This window comes from Dromiciops gliroides, chromosome 6 (assembly GCF_019393635.1).
Source record: "Dromiciops gliroides isolate mDroGli1 chromosome 6, mDroGli1.pri, whole genome shotgun sequence".
In the NCBI taxonomy this organism is placed as follows: Eukaryota; Metazoa; Chordata; class Mammalia; order Microbiotheria; family Microbiotheriidae; genus Dromiciops; species Dromiciops gliroides.
This window is the reverse complement of record NC_057866.1, coordinates 15,738,915-15,757,020: the sequence shown is the minus strand read 5'-3', so window position 1 is coordinate 15,757,020 and position 18,106 is coordinate 15,738,915. Positions and strand designations below refer to the sequence as shown.

The window sequence follows — 18,106 nt, the reverse complement described above, 5'->3', positions numbered from 1 at the left end:
CCCTGGGCAAGTCACTTAACCCCAATTGCCTCACTAAAAAAAAAAAAAAAAAGCTTGGAAGAAGCTAACTAGTCAGGTGACCTGGCTTGTCTAATCAAATTATGTTCAAAACCAGGCACTGTCAATTTTTTACTCCTTTTTGCTGTTATAAAAATCAGCTCATTAAATCACTCTTTGTCTCTGATATCTGAGAAGTCAGGTAATCCGATTTGATATGTAAATGCTATCTTTGCAAATTAAATTTCATATGGCTTAATAACTTTGTCCTTGGTTTCCTTTTTATTTCAGATAATTAATTTAATACCAGGTTTATATCAACAACATGCTAAGAATTCTTTTTACTGAATTCATTGGTCAATCACGGATCATTTGGTTAGTTCAATGGGAAGAAAATAGATGACATACCAGATAAACTAATTTACTAAAAGGAGTATTTACTAAAATTGAGAATGACTACAAAGCAAGCCAAGCACTCAAAGAAAACAGGTAATTTTTAGTGTGGGCTAGGTTCTCCTGAGACTCAAATTATTCCTATATATCACCAAGACTCCCCAATAAAAAGGAAAATAAGGCACAATGAAACTTTTAAAAATATTTTTCATCTTATACCAAAAAGCATATTCTATCATAAAAGAATTTGGAAAAAATAGATGAGGTCATTTTTCCCAAATCTGGCTTGGCTAAATTAGGATCCTTAACCAAATAAGAAATAGAAAAAAATCACGAAAGATTAAATAGATAATGTATTATATGGAATTGAAAAACGTTTGCACAAATAAAATGAATGCAGCTAGTGTGAAAAGGGAAATGATCAAATATCTCTGGTAAAGGTCTTATATCTATATCTACATCTACATCTACATCTACATCTATATCTGGAACTATATATAGGGCTAAAGGCCATTCTCCAATGGATAATTGACCAAAGGATAATAACAAACAATTCTTGAAAGAAGTGGCAATTATAAACAGCTATATGAAAGATTTCTAAAAATCAGTAATAATAAAAGAATTGTCTATCAGTAAAACTCTGAAGTGTCACCCGACATCGAACAAATTGACTAAGATTACAAAATATGTGACGATAATGTTGGTTACAAGTTTCAAGAAAATATATACATCGATATGCAGTGGGTGCATTGGTGACCTGGTTCAACACTCCAGAAAGTAATTCTGAATAATGCTTTATTAAAAGCAACTAAAATGTCTGTACCTTCTGATCCAGAAATAGCTCTACTCCAATACTTCAAGAAGTTTAAAGAACTCACAGATTGGCCAAGAGAATAGTCACAGTAGCATGTTCTGCGGTAGTAAAAATCTGGGGGGAAAGGAACAACATAATATCTGTAAGTTGGGAAAGTATAAAGCAAATGGGAGTTCATGAATATAATGAAATTTTAGTTGTTGAAAACAATAAATATAAAGAAAATAGGAGAAACATAGAAAGAATTATATAAACCTGTGTATCACATCCACATAGCGAGAAGTATGATCAAGAAAACAATATACACAGATGATAGAAACGTAATTGACAAGTACAATAAAATGAAATCAAGCTCTATATTTACAGTGCCCTAGATTTGACCCAGAAAAGAGTAGAGAAAGTGAACCTTGCTCCCTTCACTGAAGAGGTGGAGAACAATGGGTGTGGAATATGTTATATTCTGTCAGAAACCCTTAATTGTATAGCAAGGTGGCAGAGTGGAGAGAGGGCTAGAGTTCGAGTCAAGAAGACCTGAGTTTGAACCTTGTTTCATATACTTACCAGCTAACTGAAGTGAGGAAAATCACTTAACTTCTGTCTGCCTCAGTTTCTTCATCTGAGAATGGGAATACTAATAGTAGTCCCTACCTCAAAGGGTTGTTGAGAGGGTCAAATGAGACATGTGTAAATAATTTAGAAAATCTAAACCAGGGAAAACTCTGTAAAAGTAATACTCTAATGGGAGTCATCTCAACTGCTAAATTAGAAATTCTGTTCATTTTAAATTCAACTAACCTAGTGATTACTGCTAGAAAGCTTTCTGAGGAATAACTAGTTCCTCTATTGACAGAGGGGGAAAGCAATAAAAGACCCCCATAATAATTGCTAGAATTTTTATAGTCATTAAGATGTATAAAGCACTTTACATTTGTTATCTCATTTCATCCTAACAACTGTCTGTGATGAAGGTGCTATTATTATGACCATTTTGCAGAAGAGGAAACCAAGGGTGGCAAATTTTTAGTGATTTACTCAGGGTCATTTTTTTCAACTATTAAGTGTCTAAGTCAGGATTTGAACTCATGTCTTCTATATTCCATTGCAGCACTCTATTCACTATGATACCAGGTTGCCAAAAGCATTAACTTATATCTTGAGCAAGACCTTCTTTCCATTCTATTAATTTTGTAGGGACAGAATAGAATCAGAAATACCTTAACTTCCTGATAGGTAAATAGGTCCCACATTTCTTCTAGTTGCCCAGCCAGACAAATCCTAAATCTGCCTGACCTTTGATGATTAACAGGATATAGTCATTATCAGGTTAGTGGAAGAAAGTAAGGCCATTCCTTTACATTGGCTTAAGCAGACTAAGAAAATGATTAAACTGAAGATTGTTGTAATTAAACAAAATAAAAACAACTTCTTGTTTGAGAAGCCAAAAGGCCAAAAGCTGAAGGCACAAAAATATAGACAAACTGAGAGAGATCTTAAGTACAAGAAAAAGAAGTAATCTAAGTTGAAAGGAGTTTTCTATTTAAGTGTGAGGTACGACCAAAGCTAGATTAAGGAAAGTTGGAAAACAGTTATGAATTGGTGAAAAGAACACCAAATTCTACTTGTGTGTTTTTTGTCTTTAAAATTGCTCTATCTATAGATCATAAAAAGGGAAAAGGACCTACATGTACAAAAATATTTATAGCTGCTCTTTTTGTGGTGGCAATGAATTGGGGAATGGTTGAACAAGTTGTGGTATATGAATGTAATGGAATACTATTGTGCTGTAAGAAACGATGAGCAGGAGAGTTCAGAGAAACCTGGAAGGACTTGTATGAACCGATTATGAGTGAGATGAGCAGAACCAGAAGAACATTGTACACAGTATCATCAACATTGTGTGTTGATCAACTGTGATGGATTAGATTCTTCTCACCAATCCAATGGCACAAGAGATTTCCAGGGGACTCATGATGGAAGGGGATCTCCAAATCCAGAAAGAAAAAAAAAAGAACTGTGGAGTATGGATGCTGATTGAACCATGCTATTTCTTTTGTTTTTGGTGCTGTTGTTTTTCTTTTTTGAGGCTTTTCCTTTTTGCTCTTATTCTTCTCTTATGGCATGACTGATGCGGATATATGTTTAATATTATAATATATATATATATATATATATATATATACATAAAACACCTATATCAGACTACCTGCTTTCTAGAGGAGGGGGGAGGGAGGGGAGGGAAGGAGAAGGATTTGGAATTGGAAATCTCGTAGGAACAAATGTTGAAAACTATTTCTACATGTAACTGGAAAATAATAAAATACTTTTATTAAAAAAATGCTCTATCTATGAGGTTAGTTACTTTACTTTTTATATTTCATGGTTGTAATAAAGATTTTTTTTTAAAAAAATGCATGGAAAACCAAAGAGTTCTTCCATTTCACCATAGCAATAGCTTAACCCTGATTGGCAAACCACCGAAGTAAATGATTACTTCTATCTTGTGGATGTGAACTATAATGGCAGTCTCTGTTCTTTCCAGAGATCAAAGTAGAATCAGGTAAGTGAAAGAAGCCTCACCACCAACAACACCATGTGTCCAAACCAGTTATTGGACAGTATGTAGATATTATCAGTTCTTTGAGGGTAACTATTGCTTAATTACATCAGAGACAAGCCAATGCCAATTTTGAAATGAAACATGAAAAGTAATTGACTTTTAAAAATTAAACTCTACAAGATTAAGACAAAATGACCAGATTAACCAATGAATTGATTAACAAATATTTACTAAGAACCTACTATAGAAGCCCATCAATTAAGGAATGATTGAAAAAATTATGGCATATAAATATAATGTTATATGAATGTGCTGGGGGAAAAAAGACAGATATGATGAATACAGAGAAATATGGAAAGACCTTCATGAACTGAAGAGTAAAGTAAGAAGAACCAAGAAAATAATATACACACAATACAACAGAGTCCATTGAAAAAACAACCACCATAAAGTAGTCAAAAGTGACTGTTGTAAAATTGCAAAGAAAAAGCAGGTCTCTAAAGAAGAGATATGCAAAAAAAAAAAAAAAATTCCTCCATCTCCTGTCTGGAGATGGGTGGTCCAGAAGGGGGAAACACTGTATTTTCAAGATACTATTAGGAGACACCATGTTTTCCAGAGTTAAGGCCCAGCAAGTAAGCTGTACCCTGAGCTTGGTGTAACAACAATCTTCAGCGTTCATTCTCTGGATGACCACTGCTGTGACTGAATCACAGAATTGACGGTCCCTGAGCTTGGGCAAGCACCAACAGGCCCAGACGTGAAGCCCTCCTGTGAATGGACTTTTTGCCATTAGATAAGGTTGTCTCATTGTTGCTGTTGTGCCTCACCACTGTTGCTACACTACATTGATTGACTCTTTGTCTTGCCACAAGTATTTATTTATTTATTCAGCTATTTGTTTGCTTATTTACCTATTCATCTGTTTCTTTGTCTATTCATTTATTTATTTCTTTATTTTTGTGGGGCAATGAGGGTTAAGTGACTTGCCCAGGGTCACACAGCTAGTAAGTGTCAAGTGTCTGAGGCCAGATTTGAACTCAGGTACTCCTGAATCCAGGTGCTTTATCCACTGCGCCACCTAGCTGCCCCAGTATAATTTAAAAAAAAAACAAACCCTGACTGTGCACAGAAACATTGGTAGTGCCCTTGTAGCTGGAGAGAACACAAGATTTAAATGAGAGAATCCCTGACCTAAAGGAATATAAAATCTAGTAGGAATGATAGACATATAAATTATTATACTACAAAATTATATAACATAACATAAAATAAAAATTTGTTAATCCTGTTAACTATCAAAGGCCAACATAAAACATTATACTAAAATGCTATTTAAATTATTCTATTAAATATAATAATAAATGGGCATCAGGGAGTTACAAAACAAAGTGTTTTGGGAAAGTCATCATTGGTGGAGGCATCATGGCTTGCTAGAAGAGGACTGGACATTTGAGTTTAGTTTTAGAGGATGGATAGTTCGAGTGGCAAAACTGTGGAAGGAACACATTCCAGGCACAGAGGACAACTTGTGCTAAGGTCCAGAAGGCAGGGAGCTCTGAAAGGGTTTAGGGCACAGAGAGTTACAAGGAATCAGTTTCCTTGGACAGAGGCTGAGAACCCATTCTTCATCTTCACCATGATCACCAATCCTTTTACCCCTGCATTTTTTCACATGATGCCTCCCATTCCTGCTTTGGCTACTCTCCACTCTTCCCAATTATGATACTTAAAAGAACCAGTTTAGCTCTCCATTAGCATCTCCCCTTGAATCTCTTGTTCTCTTCTCCTTTCAACACTCACAGGAGGACGAGGTCACAGAATTTGAGGGTTAGAAGGGACTTTGGCAGCCATCTGGTCCAACCAACACATGAAAAAATACTCATAATAATGTATTGGGGAGGGGCTTGATTGACTTACTGAACTGTCATACCATATAAAAACAGTAATCGGATGGTCAAACAATCAATCAATCAGATTCATAGGCTTTAAATTAAGTGTACAAAGTCCTTGGAAAGGAAATATGTTGCAAAAGAATCATATTTAAAAATACAAAGGAAAGTTGGTAATATGTCCAGGACTGTCATGCAAAATTGCACAAAACATAATATAAAATAATTTATCAAGCTAGTTTAGAACTTGGACTCTTTCCACAAATTGGAGTGTGTCATTCTATCTCTATCTCTAACCTTGTGATTAGCTAACCTCCTGCCTTGTCAAACCCTAACTCTGCATTCCTACTCACTAGCCTTTTAATGGGACTGACTATTCCCATTATACTTTTATATTGGCAAAGGGATTCTCTTTCTCACATTAGGAATGTCATCTTCTTTTTTTAAAAAAAATTTCTTTTTTCTTTCTTTCTTTCTTTCTTTCTTTCTTTCTTTCTTTCTTTCCTTCTTTCTTTCTTTCCTTCTTTCTTTCTTTCTTTCTTTCTTTCCTTCTTTCTTTCTTTCCTTCTTTCCTTCTTTCTTTCTTTCTCTTTCTTTCTTTCTTTCTTTCTTTCTTTCTTTCTTTCTTTCTTTCTTTCTTTCTTTCTTTCTTTCTTTTTTGCGGGGCAATGAGGGTTAGGTTACTTGCCTGGGGTCACATGGCTAATCAAGCATCTGAAGCTGGATTTGAACTCAGGTCCTCCCGAATCCAGGGCCAGTGCTTTATCCATAGTGCCACCTAGCTGCCCTCTAGGAATGGCATCTTCTTACCAAGAAGACAAGGTTCTTGGCTCTAATAGGTTTCAAATGGGGATGATCTTAGGAAATAATTTGAATTGGGTTCATCTTTGGATGTAATCTGTACAATCATCAAACAGAAACAATTACAGAGAATGTGGCCCAAATGGTCTGGAACCTAATGCCTATCTTAATGTAGTCTGCAAGTATGAAAATGTCCACACAATCTTACGGGAAATTTGATCTCAGGCATCAAAGAGCTATTGAATCATGGTATCAGACAAGTTCTTAACCTAGCACTCTTTGGGGGTTCTAAGGGATAGGGCAACCTAACAATGGTGGTGGTGGTGGTTTAAATTTGTAAAAAGCAGTGAAGCCTTTCAAAATTAATCATGGTCAGGAATTGCCCTTCAAGTTTCAAGATTAAACTTCCTTCCACAACCCAACAAAATTAAAAGTTTAAAGTTTCCTCTGAGGTAAATATTAATCATATTTGGGCCCCACCCCTGAATCTAAAGGGACAGTATTCTATGTCTATCATGTTACTGGAGATGGGAGGTAGGGGACATTTAGTTTATTTTGAAAAACTGAAAGGTGTCAGTAGGAAGAGGGGTCTTTTTTTCTGATTCCTTATCAAAGAGAACACAAAAATGGGCCTTCTCTTTTACTCTTTAATTATGACACTATTTCATTGCTTACAATGGCTGTCTGAAAATCTCTCTTCTAGGCTCCTATAGCACCATTAATTTTTTTCTTTTTCTTTTCTTTTTTTTTTGGGGGGGCAGGGCAATGAGGGTTAAGTGACTTGCTGAGGGTCACACAGCTAATAAGTGTCAAGCATCTGAGGCTGGATTTGAACTCAGGTCCTCCTGAATCCAAAGCCTGTGCTTTTTCCACTGCACCACCTAGCTGCCCCCTTTTCCATGTACTTTTGAGTCCGGTCCCTCTCATATTTTCCAATAGATTTCTCCCAATATCACCACCCTTGCACTTTAATCTTCAGCCTACCCTTATCCCCTGGTTGTGCCCCTACAAACACACCAACGTAGCCCCCATCCTTAAAAACTTTCAGGTGATCCTATTTTACCTCTAGCTAACATCTTCTAATGTTCCTACACATTCCAAGTTCCTTGAAAAAGCTATACACACACAAACACACACACACACACACACACACACACACAATTTCCCATTCTAGTCCAGCATAACAAAGTAGCTATTAGGAATTTTAAGCTGGATGTACTATAAGCATTTCAATCTCAGTATATCCAAAGCAAAAGTCATGATCTTTCTCCTCAAAACTCATCCCTGTTCCAAATTTCCTTATTATTATTGAGGACACCATATCATCCGTATAGTCAAAAGAACAGTGAAACTTCAGTGCCATCTCTGACTCTACTCTCATCCATACTATATATCTAGTTAGTTTTTAAATCTTGTTTCAACTGCCAAAACATCTCCTGCATACTTCCCTTTCTCTTTACCCAAACAACCACCATCTTAGTTCAGGCCCTCATCATCTGAACTCCTAGAATAGCCTCTTTGCTTTCCCTGCCACAAATATCTCCGAATTTCAATCCATCCTCAAAAAAGTTGCTAAAGCAAATCCTCAAGAGAAGAACAAGTTTCAGGGAATAGGAGAAAGTAGATTAAAAGATGACGAGGGAGAGTAACTCCAAAAGGTGGAAAGTATGGACAGGTGTTTGTAGGTAGTGAGACACCATAACTCACAGAAATAGAAAGAAGAGATTGTTGGGGACCATGAAGAAGGTCCGTGATTTTATCTAGGGGTATTATGTTGAAAAGAGCAACAGAGATTAGGAGATGTTGTCTGGTGAAGAGTATACAGTGGAACATTCACTATCAAGGAAGGTGGGGAGCACCAAAGAGGCAGAGGGGCTTGGAAGGCTCAACAGCCCAAAAGTTTCTGAAATTTCCCAATATACTGTCTTTAAAAGACATTCACTTATTGATTACCTGGGTGCTGTATCTGCAAAGAATTGTAGGAACAGGGGCCAAGGTATAAGTGGCAGAAGCAGATGGTTGTGCCCAGTCACTAGCAAATTTCAAACTTTAGATGAAGTTCACAATTTTATTTCATGAGTGATCTCTTCACAGTAGAGATCACAACCCCAGTAATCACAAAATCTCCTAGAATATTTCAATTTCAAGGCAGAAACTTTGCAAAGTCACTTTATTTACCTTGGTAGACCATATGAGCCGATTTGGGGTGATCTGCCACTACTTTCATAACCCCCACTTACATTACATCCCCATGTGTAGACATGGTGAGAGAACATATTCAGATATGACTGTATTATACACAACATTCATGAAATAATGTATTTTTTTTAAATCGCAATAAAGAGAGAAGGAAACAAGTTTTCTTTCAGTGGTAAGTTTTCCCCCTTCATACTATGACTTGAGATCATTTTGAACTGGATTGAGAGGTTAAGGAGGAGAAATCAGGGTTCACTGATACTGGGCCTGGCACCCCTTTCAGATTATCCAGGAATAGAAAATGAATGAAATCATAATGCAATAAGTGAAAGCAGTGAAAGGTCACTTTGAGGCTCCATTATTAGGAGCAGCTTCATACATGACATGGAAGCTTATCTGGGTCCTGAGAGACAAGTAGCATTGGAATCTAAATTGGAAATGTGAATAGACCCAATTCTTCCCAGTATGCTCTGGTCTGAAATATCCCACCACACCAGGAAAGGGAGACAAAGAAGATGCAGAGAAAGAGAATGGCAGAGAGGCCTGTAGGTAAGGAAATCCCTGCCAGGAGCAGCCAGGGAGGCAAACAGGGCTCAACGACAAGGTCCCACCTACCGGAGAGGAGCCAGGGGAGCTGGCAAAGGAGAATAAGGGCCAATTCTCTAAAAGAGAGAAACATCATCTTGCCCGGTTCCACCACAGGCCTGGATTTGCAGCCCGTGGCCCTGAAGTAGGAGTCCTGCTTTTCCACTTGCTGCTAGGGGAACTTTGGGCCAGTCACTTAACCCCTCTGAAATCTGAAGCAGGTCCTCTAGAAGAGCTCTGCTGCTTCTTCCAGCCTTCAATCCAGGGTCTTCCTATCTGTCTCTGAAAATATGTCCATATTTGGGGACATGACCCAAATGACGAGGTCACAGAGCTGCCCAGGCCACCGCGCCCTCCAAAAGAGCTACTCTCAGGCCTTAGAAATCCTGTTTCCTGAAACTATCATATGACCTGCTTGGGAATGAAAGTGAAACAGTTCAACTATAACCTTGCATAATCATTGAGCCTCTCATGTGAGCGTTCTAACAATTAACTTAACCAACTGTTCCAAGTGGAAAGCTAGGTGGTTACAGTGGATAGAGAACTGTGCCTGGAGTCGGGAACACCTGAGTTCAAATTGGATCTTACACACTTGCTAGTTGTGTGACCTTGGGCAAGCTAATTTGTCTCTCACCCTCAGTTTCCTCAAATGTAAAATGGGGACAATAATACCACCTCCCTCATGGGGTTATTGTGAGGATCAAGTGAGATAATATTTATAAAGTTCCTGGCACAGAGTAGGTGTTTAATAATTGCTTGTTCTCTTTCTTTCCCCAAGCTGGAGTTGTCTTTTGTCAAGAAAATGTCTATTGAATGTACCTTCTCTACTTAGCCCATTTTATAGTTCATGGATTTTTAGAATTCCTAAAGCACAGGTCTAACCATGGCAGCCCCCTGTTCAACAACCTCCAATGGATCCCTATTAACTCTAGGGTTAAATATGAACTTCTTTTCCTGACATCTAAAGGATTTAATAGCTTGGCTCCAATGTCTTTAGCTGTTATCTTAAACGGCATTACCCTCTGTGCAAATAAACATATATGTGTGTATTTTATATATACATAAATGACTACATATAAATATAAGTAGTTGTGCTTGCATGTGCATATATAGATAAACATATATGTGTGGATTCTGTGTGCGCATATATGTGTTTCATGTATTTATACATTTATATCATATATAAACATGTATAAATTCCCTATACTGTGACGTATGTGTGGGTACACACATGTATAGAAGTATATGCATGTGTGTATATATACTTATGTATAACAAAAATGTATACATATACATACACATACACACACAGTTAAATCTCTCATTTCCCAAAGGGGAAGACCAGAAAACACAAAGACCAGTTTTCAAGATTTAAATCCCATTCTTCCTAAAAGGAAAGAAAACCAGAGAAAGGCAATACTTATACAATTAAAGAAAGTTTTTTTTTATTAAGCTAGGAAAAAAAAAAGAAAAAAAATTAACATGTTGCATGGGTACCTTCCAACCTATGCAGAGTAGGACACCAGGTAATATTATGTATATTTTAAACAAAGGCAGTCAAGGGATTTGGGAGGGAAAGGTGGGCTTAGAAAGGAATAAGTCAGTGCGTTCCATTCCCAAGGGGAGGGGGACTGAGGAATTCTAGGGGTTAAGGAGGTGTCCTTTGATACACAAATCAGAAAGTATTCTTGGTGCTAAGCAGTTCACAGTTCGATGCCTGATTAGGAGATGTCTTGATAAAGAGATATCTCAAAAACAGGATAATTCTGAGAGTCCCATAAGCAGAGTTTGGGGAGAGCCAAAGATAATAAGACCATGAACAGGATATGTTCATAGTTTCATAACTTGCAGTCAGGTAAGACAGGGATGTCTTTTGAAAGTCCATAAACCACCATCACCAAATAGCTCAGGATCTGCTTCAATGCTGGTAAGAAGTAACTTGGCTTCAAAGTCACTAATTTTCCAGCTAGGTTTACTCTGGTCACTGCAAAGGATTGGATTGTCAGTGTGTTAGCCAATGCAGCCAGTCCCATACATTGTTCTGATTAACTGGATAACTGGGGGACTCAAGCAAATCAAGGTATCCCTTTTCACTCAGTCATTCACACACGTGAGTGTGTGGGTGTGAGTATATATGTGTGTGTGTGTGTGTGTGTATACATATATATATATATATATATATATATATATATATATATATATATATTCATTTATATAAGGTACATTTTGCATTTGAGGGAGAAATTTTATATACTCAACCAGAAAATATGCATCTTTTAATGGAGATTAGAAATGATATACAGAAAATCATCCCACATCAGTTTCACAGTGACCCTTTGGCCCCACATTCTTCACTCTATGGGTAAAGAAGGAAACATCCAACCAGGAGGGTGCAACACAAACCAAACTATTGTCAGAGTTAAGTGATCCTGCTCCTTTTTGATGCCCTGACTATTATCCTCCATGGTATATGACAGAAAAAAAATTAAACCAACTCTCACCAGTAAAAAAAATGTTTTTATTGGATAGAGCCTTCTGCTGCCCTTTGCTGAGCCCCCACTGAGCTCCACTCTATGTAAATATCTCTGCTTTTACACTCTGTGTATAGGTTGTTCCTGTTCTTCTACCAGCTCCATTTCAGGACTGACATGAAAAGTGAACCTGCGGGGCAGCTAGGTGGCGCAATGGATAGAGCACCGGCCCTGGATTCAGGAGGACCTGAGTTCAAATGTGACCTCAGACCCTTGACACTAGTGTTAAGGGCTAAAATTCTAGCTAAACTGTCTACAATATCTAATGAGTGGTCACCAATAAATTATAAGCTTTAGCAAGAGTTAGGCTTTTAAGCATTTATTAAGGAGAATAAGAATTTGGTAAAGAGAGAGAGAAAGGCCTGCATTCATCTATCTATTAAAGGGAGTGCACATTCCTAGCTCCGCTCTCCACCAGAGTCCAGAGGAAAAGAGCCTAGTCAGAGCGCCAGGCTCTTCCTTCTTCCCCCCACCAGCAAACGTCACTTCCTGACGCCAAAGAAAAGACCCATGGTCTTGCCCTCAGAGACATTTGCCTCATGGCGCAGCTTTTCTACAGTAAGTCTCCAGCAGGTGGCATCATTCCAATCATTACAGTCCCTGCTTTGTTTCCTCAAGAAATGGGGTGTTTCCTTGATGAAACAGTCAAAAATAACAGAATATAATAACCTATGCTAACTAACAATATGTTAATAACAATATAGAAAAGGAAGAAAGGAAAGTTTTGTCCAGAGGGGCAATTTTTTTTGTCCTCATGAACCGGCACTTTGACATTAGTCTTGCAAAGGGAGAGCTTCTGCAGAGAGTACATGTTATGGATGGTGTATATTATAAAAGAAAGAGAAAAGAAAAAAAAACAACAACAAAACAAAACTGTTCATTGAAAGTCTCTGAAAGTCTTTTCTCAGATGTCCTCTAGGTGTAGTCATAGAATGGAAGTCTTTTCAGGGGTTGATACTGGTAATAAGCCAGGAAAATTTCCTACAAAATTGAGCTTAACACAACTTTAAAATACCTTTGTCAGCAGATAGATGGCGCAGTGGTTAAAGCACTGGCCCTGGATTCAGGAGTACCTGAGTTCAAATCCGGCCTCAGACACTTGACACTTGCTAGCTGTGTGACTGTGGGCAAGTCACTTAACCTCCATTGCCTTAAAAAAAAAAAAAAAAAAGCTTTGTCAATAATTAAATCAAACAATGAAAGTTCTGAAAAACATGTCTAAGGGAATTCTGAATCTTAGTTGCTACACATGAAATATATAATAAAACAAAAATTGAAACATTCTTTAAAATTAATTTTACTATAGTCCCCCCTTGTGGAGGGTTAATTGAGAAGACAATTGCTGAGATATTAATTTTTTAAAATAATTTTTATCTTTCTTTCATCACTTTTTGCATCATCTGCCTAATTATCCTCATGCCATTATGAGAAATTTTAAAAATCTAATATAATTGGTAACAGATGTCAAGGCCAAATCCAACACTCTATTTATGACACCTGAGATAATTATGGGGGTTACCATAAAAGAACAGAGAAATGATAGGATATGAGCATTCCCACACTTGAGCAATATATACTGCTCATGCAGTATGCCAGGCTTAAAATAGGTGGATGGAATATATGTCCATTCCACCAAACGTATTGGAGGAAACTGAGTCAGACTTAATCAGATGCATGGGATTGAGATGTCCATGGCATCAGGCATATAGGAGGGGGCATAGAAGCCAGGTGTAGAATGAGATGGGTGGGATGAATACTTCCAGCCATCTGTACAATATTATGGGGGAAAAGAGGATAAAATATTAAACCAAGAGAATCCAACCTCAACATTTGTCAAAAGCCGTTCCCTTGGCCATACGTTGACTTCATGCATGTCTCCCCTCATGTGACAGTTCAGTGTTTGCTCTTGCATGTAATCCTCTTGTGATTGGATAGCATCTTGGCCAACTGGCATCTGATAACTCAGAATAAAGGCAATTAATGTCTTAAATGACAAGTTCCCATAATCCAAGTCTCATATGGATTTAAAAATTGAGGATAATAAATGATCACAAAAAAATGTGAATACATCTTGACTCAGAATATAATATATAATTATGCAACAATTTCAAATAGTACCTTTTTTTACTTAGTATACAATTACTTTTGTTAAAAATCAGAACATATTTAAAAACAAGTTAAAGCACAACACAATCTCAAAGAAAACTATTTTTTTTAAAAAAAGAAAACTTTCACAAGTGTTCCCCTATTTTTTTTGAATAGGCTTATCAAAAATAATACTTCTAGAATCAATTTACACTGGCCATGGCAACCAATTTGCCAGGGAAATGCTCTATAGAGTTCGATCAAATAATCAGTTGAGAGAAAAAAAAATAACAAAAACAAACAACTCAGAATATGGGAGCACAATACTCCTAGAATTAACATTGTATTAGGAAATCAAAACCATCTTGCAATGTTTCAAAATTAGATAGATGAATGAATAGAAGAAAATACACTTGGAACAATAAAAGACAATGAAATTCAAACTAGGGAAACCTAAATGAATATGAACTTAACATTAATAAGAGTATTATAAAATATAAACTTAATCATATGACTATAAAAAGCTTTTACAAATATTCTCCTTGTTTTTTAAAAAAAAGCTAAGTATAAAACACAATCTCAAAAGCATGAAAATCTCTATGAAAATAGACCCAAACCATTAATTTCAAAATGTAGATATAATAGCATAGAAATCCTATGTAACCTCTGAACTGACATTAATACTCTGAGTAAAGTTAGAACACTTTTGATTCCCATATCTAAAATCCCCAATACTTATATCAATACCTTGCTGCTTACTTCTACATTTCTGTAAAATATATACCCTTCCATGGCAAAAGAAGTGGAGTCGAACTATGATTGTCATTCTTATTCAGCTTAAATTTTTCTTCTTTAACCCCTCTATATTGTCTGTCAGTCTTTTCACCATACAAATGCTTTATAAGGTTACTAATTAAAGACAAAAGCAGATTAGCAAAATTATGAACAAAACGAGCATATCTGGAATTTAAAGGGTTTTCTAAGGTTGTCTCAGAAGCACAGCCAGGCTGGGGAAGGACTGAGCCTGAAGCTGCAAATGCAGGTAGAGAAAGCTGTGCATGCGCAAGATCAGGACCTGAGGAAGGTGGATTAGATCTCGTGACCTTCAGGGCAGGAGAATCAAGGAGAGGAGGGGGAGAAGGTGGGGTACCTAGAGAAGGGGAGGGGACCACCACCCCCACATGGTGTACAGCCCGGGAATCAAACTCAGGCCTGGGTTCCCCTTCTGCCACTGCTGGGGGATTAAAAGCTTCTAGAGAAGCCTCCAGGCATGCAAAATTAAAGCAACAATTAGTGTTAGAATTTGAAAAAGCTGCAGAAACCAGAGGCTTCTCTGAAAAAGCATGGCTGGGAGAGACGGGGTTATTTATATTCCCTTGTGTGAGCGACTTGCTGGCTCTTCTAACAAAAGTAAAAATAAAAATAGAAAATCCACAAAAACAAAGCATTAACATGATCTTATCTCCCATTTATCTGGTTAAACAGACTAAAATCAAAAATAGGGTAATTAGGGAGCTTAAAAGGTCCATTTGAAAAAATTTAAAGGGAAAACAGCTGGCAATTTAGCAGTACTTCAGATTTAAAGGGACAGTGTGGGGGAAATTTCTTACCCAACCTGAAGATCAGAAGAATGAGGTTCAGCTTTCATCTTCGTGGTCAGCCATCTGTTAAGAGCTAAAATTCTAGCTAAACTGTCTACAATATCTAATGAGTGGTTGCCAATAAATTATAAGCTTTAGAAAGAGTTAGGCTTTTAAGCATTTATTAAGGAGAATAAGAATTTGGTAAAGAGAGAAAGGCCTACATTCATCTATCTATTAAAGGGAGAGCACATTTCTAGCTCCGCTCCCCACCAGCAAACGTCACTTCCTGACGCCAAAGAAAAGACCCATAGTCTTGCCCTCAGAGACGTTCGCCTCATGGCACAGCTTTTCTACAGTAAGTCTCCAGCAGGTGGCATAATTCCAATCATTACACTAGCTGTGTGACCCTGAGCAAGCCACTTGAGCCCAATTGCCAAAAAAAACCCAAAAAACAAACAAAAAAACCCAAAAGTGAACCTGCAGTTGGGGCCTGGCCTCTCCCCTGGCCTCACCAGCCATGGATCTTTCTATGATATAGACACAGCAAACAATTCTCAGTGGCCAAAACTGCCTGAATGCCTGGCTTCAGTTAGCTGCACAAAGAGAGAAAGAGAATATCCAGACAGAGAAGCAAATGAAGAAGGTAGGACAAGCAGGAGCAGTTACAAAGAAAGAAATGAGTATCATGGGAACAAAGAAGGCAGTTGGGTGCTGCTGTTGCTGATGTTCAAATCATAGTTTTAGACATTCAAAACAACATGGTGAAAAGAAATCCATGGTGTTCATCTTTTTGGACACACAAAAAATTCTCAGGCTAGGAGTATAGGCCTGAAACAAGGAAAATCATTGAAAGCAAAGAAAACAAGTAAAAGAAATATTAGACTACAGTACCTGGAAGGATCGTCTCTAGAATGGGCCACACTCATACTCATATGTTGGAATGCATACACACCCCCTGATCATAAACACTTTTGAGATTAATGGAGCTGGTCTTTTCTCACTTCCACCTGCTTTTCTATCCATCTCCTACCATTTTCCAGACAATAATTCCCAGTCCCACCGGGTCCACCTAATACTCTGATACTGAAACAATGCTCTGGCTTCCCAAATTCTCCCAACATGGTACTCTATGTAGTTCTTCCCTCAACATGGGATCCCCAAACTCACAAATGAGTAGGAACAGAAAAATACATAAATAATTGAGTGCTACTTATCCCCAGATATAAATGGGTGGATTAGGAATTTGTATTTCATTCTTGAAAGATGAGAATTCTTTTTTGTTCTTTTATTTCCTTTTTTCTTCCTTCCTTCCTTCCTTTCTCCCTTCCTTCCTTCCTTCTTTCCTCCCTCCCTCCCTTTTCCTTCTTTCCTTTATTCTTTCCTTCCTTTATTCCTTCCTTCCTTCCTTTCTTCTTTCCTTCTTTCCTTCCTTCATTTCTTTTTACAAATATTTTGTCTATTTTAAAGCTGGTACAAATTATGCCGATTTAAAACCCATATCCTGGGCCCAAAAGTACAATAAATTCAAGATGGGTAGTGGTCTGCTACATCCATTTCTGCATCAATACATTTATTAATTGCAAATGGAAAATTAGTAGCTTTCCTGGGTCCTTCTGACCAGACTTAAAATCCTAAAATGGTTTACCTCTTCAATGAAGCACCTCTGGACATTGTCATGACTATAACCTGATCTATCATCTCCGTTTCCAACCTGATAGTCTTCTTCTGGTTCAGGACATCAGATTTGTTCAAATGTAGCTTCAAATCAAAGAAAAGTCATTTTCCCAAAGTTCAGTTCTCTGAAATACTTACCCTGTCCACTGAGACTTATAGTCCAAGAGTGAAACAGTGACATACCAAAGCTTCATCTTCAATGGGACTCAATCTGGCACACTAACTCTGACAGATCTTATCACCTTCAAGCCTTCAACGCACAGCGTTAATGAATGTGGCATGCATGTACATACGTGTATTTCAAAAAAGATGGTAGGGGGTTGATCACAAGAGTTCAGCACAATGAAAACAAATGATAATGTATAAAGAATACCAGACTTTGAAAGTCAGACTCCCAGAGCTAGGCTTCCAGTTTCCATTCAGTGTCAAACACAACATTACAAAAGAACTATTGTTTATAAATAAAAAATAAGGGAAAATGGAAAAAACAGACCATAAAAACTGCTGAATGACACTGTCTGTTCCTAATAAATTTCAGTAACATCTTCCTCTATGCCCACCTCTTTTGGAGAATGATTATTAGCAGTTCTCTGACCTTCAAAGAGAAACCTGTCTTTGACAATATAACTCTTTGAGTTTCTTGAGACAGTTTGTCACATTCACCTGGAAGTTAATTTCACTGCTCTCTTGCCCAATGACTTTGAGATTATTGTATTCTCCTTCTGTCTTTTTCCCCCATCTCCTCAGCAGAAGTCTTTACTTCTTGGTCAGACATGGTAGCAAATACTTTTCCCCAGGGATCTTCACCCCATACAGATGAAAATCACTCTCCCAAGCTCAGAAGGCTGTCTCTTTCTTCCTCACAGCACAACACTACCTTGTGAAGTTTCTTAAATAGGAATATTTCTGCTTTAGGAAGTGCTTGTGGAGACAAGTATGAGGGAGTACATGTGGGAGTGAGTGTATCAGATGGATTGGAGAGTAAATGTAATCTAGGA

General features: G+C 37.4%; 1 protein-coding gene and 1 pseudogene across 2 annotated transcripts in view; both read right to left on the bottom strand.

Annotated features, from left to right (window-relative positions):
* The window catches only part of LOC122731444 (erythroid membrane-associated protein-like), a 30,393-nt gene extending 20,775 nt beyond the window's left edge, over positions 1–9,618 (bottom strand). For both annotated transcript variants that reach the window (XM_043971556.1, XM_043971557.1), the window contains exons 1-2: positions 9,266–9,618; positions 1,214–1,318 (exon numbers count right to left, since the gene is read on the bottom strand). In XM_043971556.1, coding sequence (XP_043827491.1) covers positions 1,214–1,318; positions 9,266–9,332 — 172 coding nt within the window. In that variant the 5' untranslated portion in view covers positions 9,333–9,618. The remainder of the gene's footprint in view (positions 1–1,213; positions 1,319–9,265) is intronic.
* Positions 9,619–16,248: 6,630 nt separating this feature from the next.
* On the bottom strand, positions 16,249–17,883 carry LOC122731824 (annotated as a pseudogene).
* Positions 17,884–18,106: the final 223 nt, after the last annotated feature.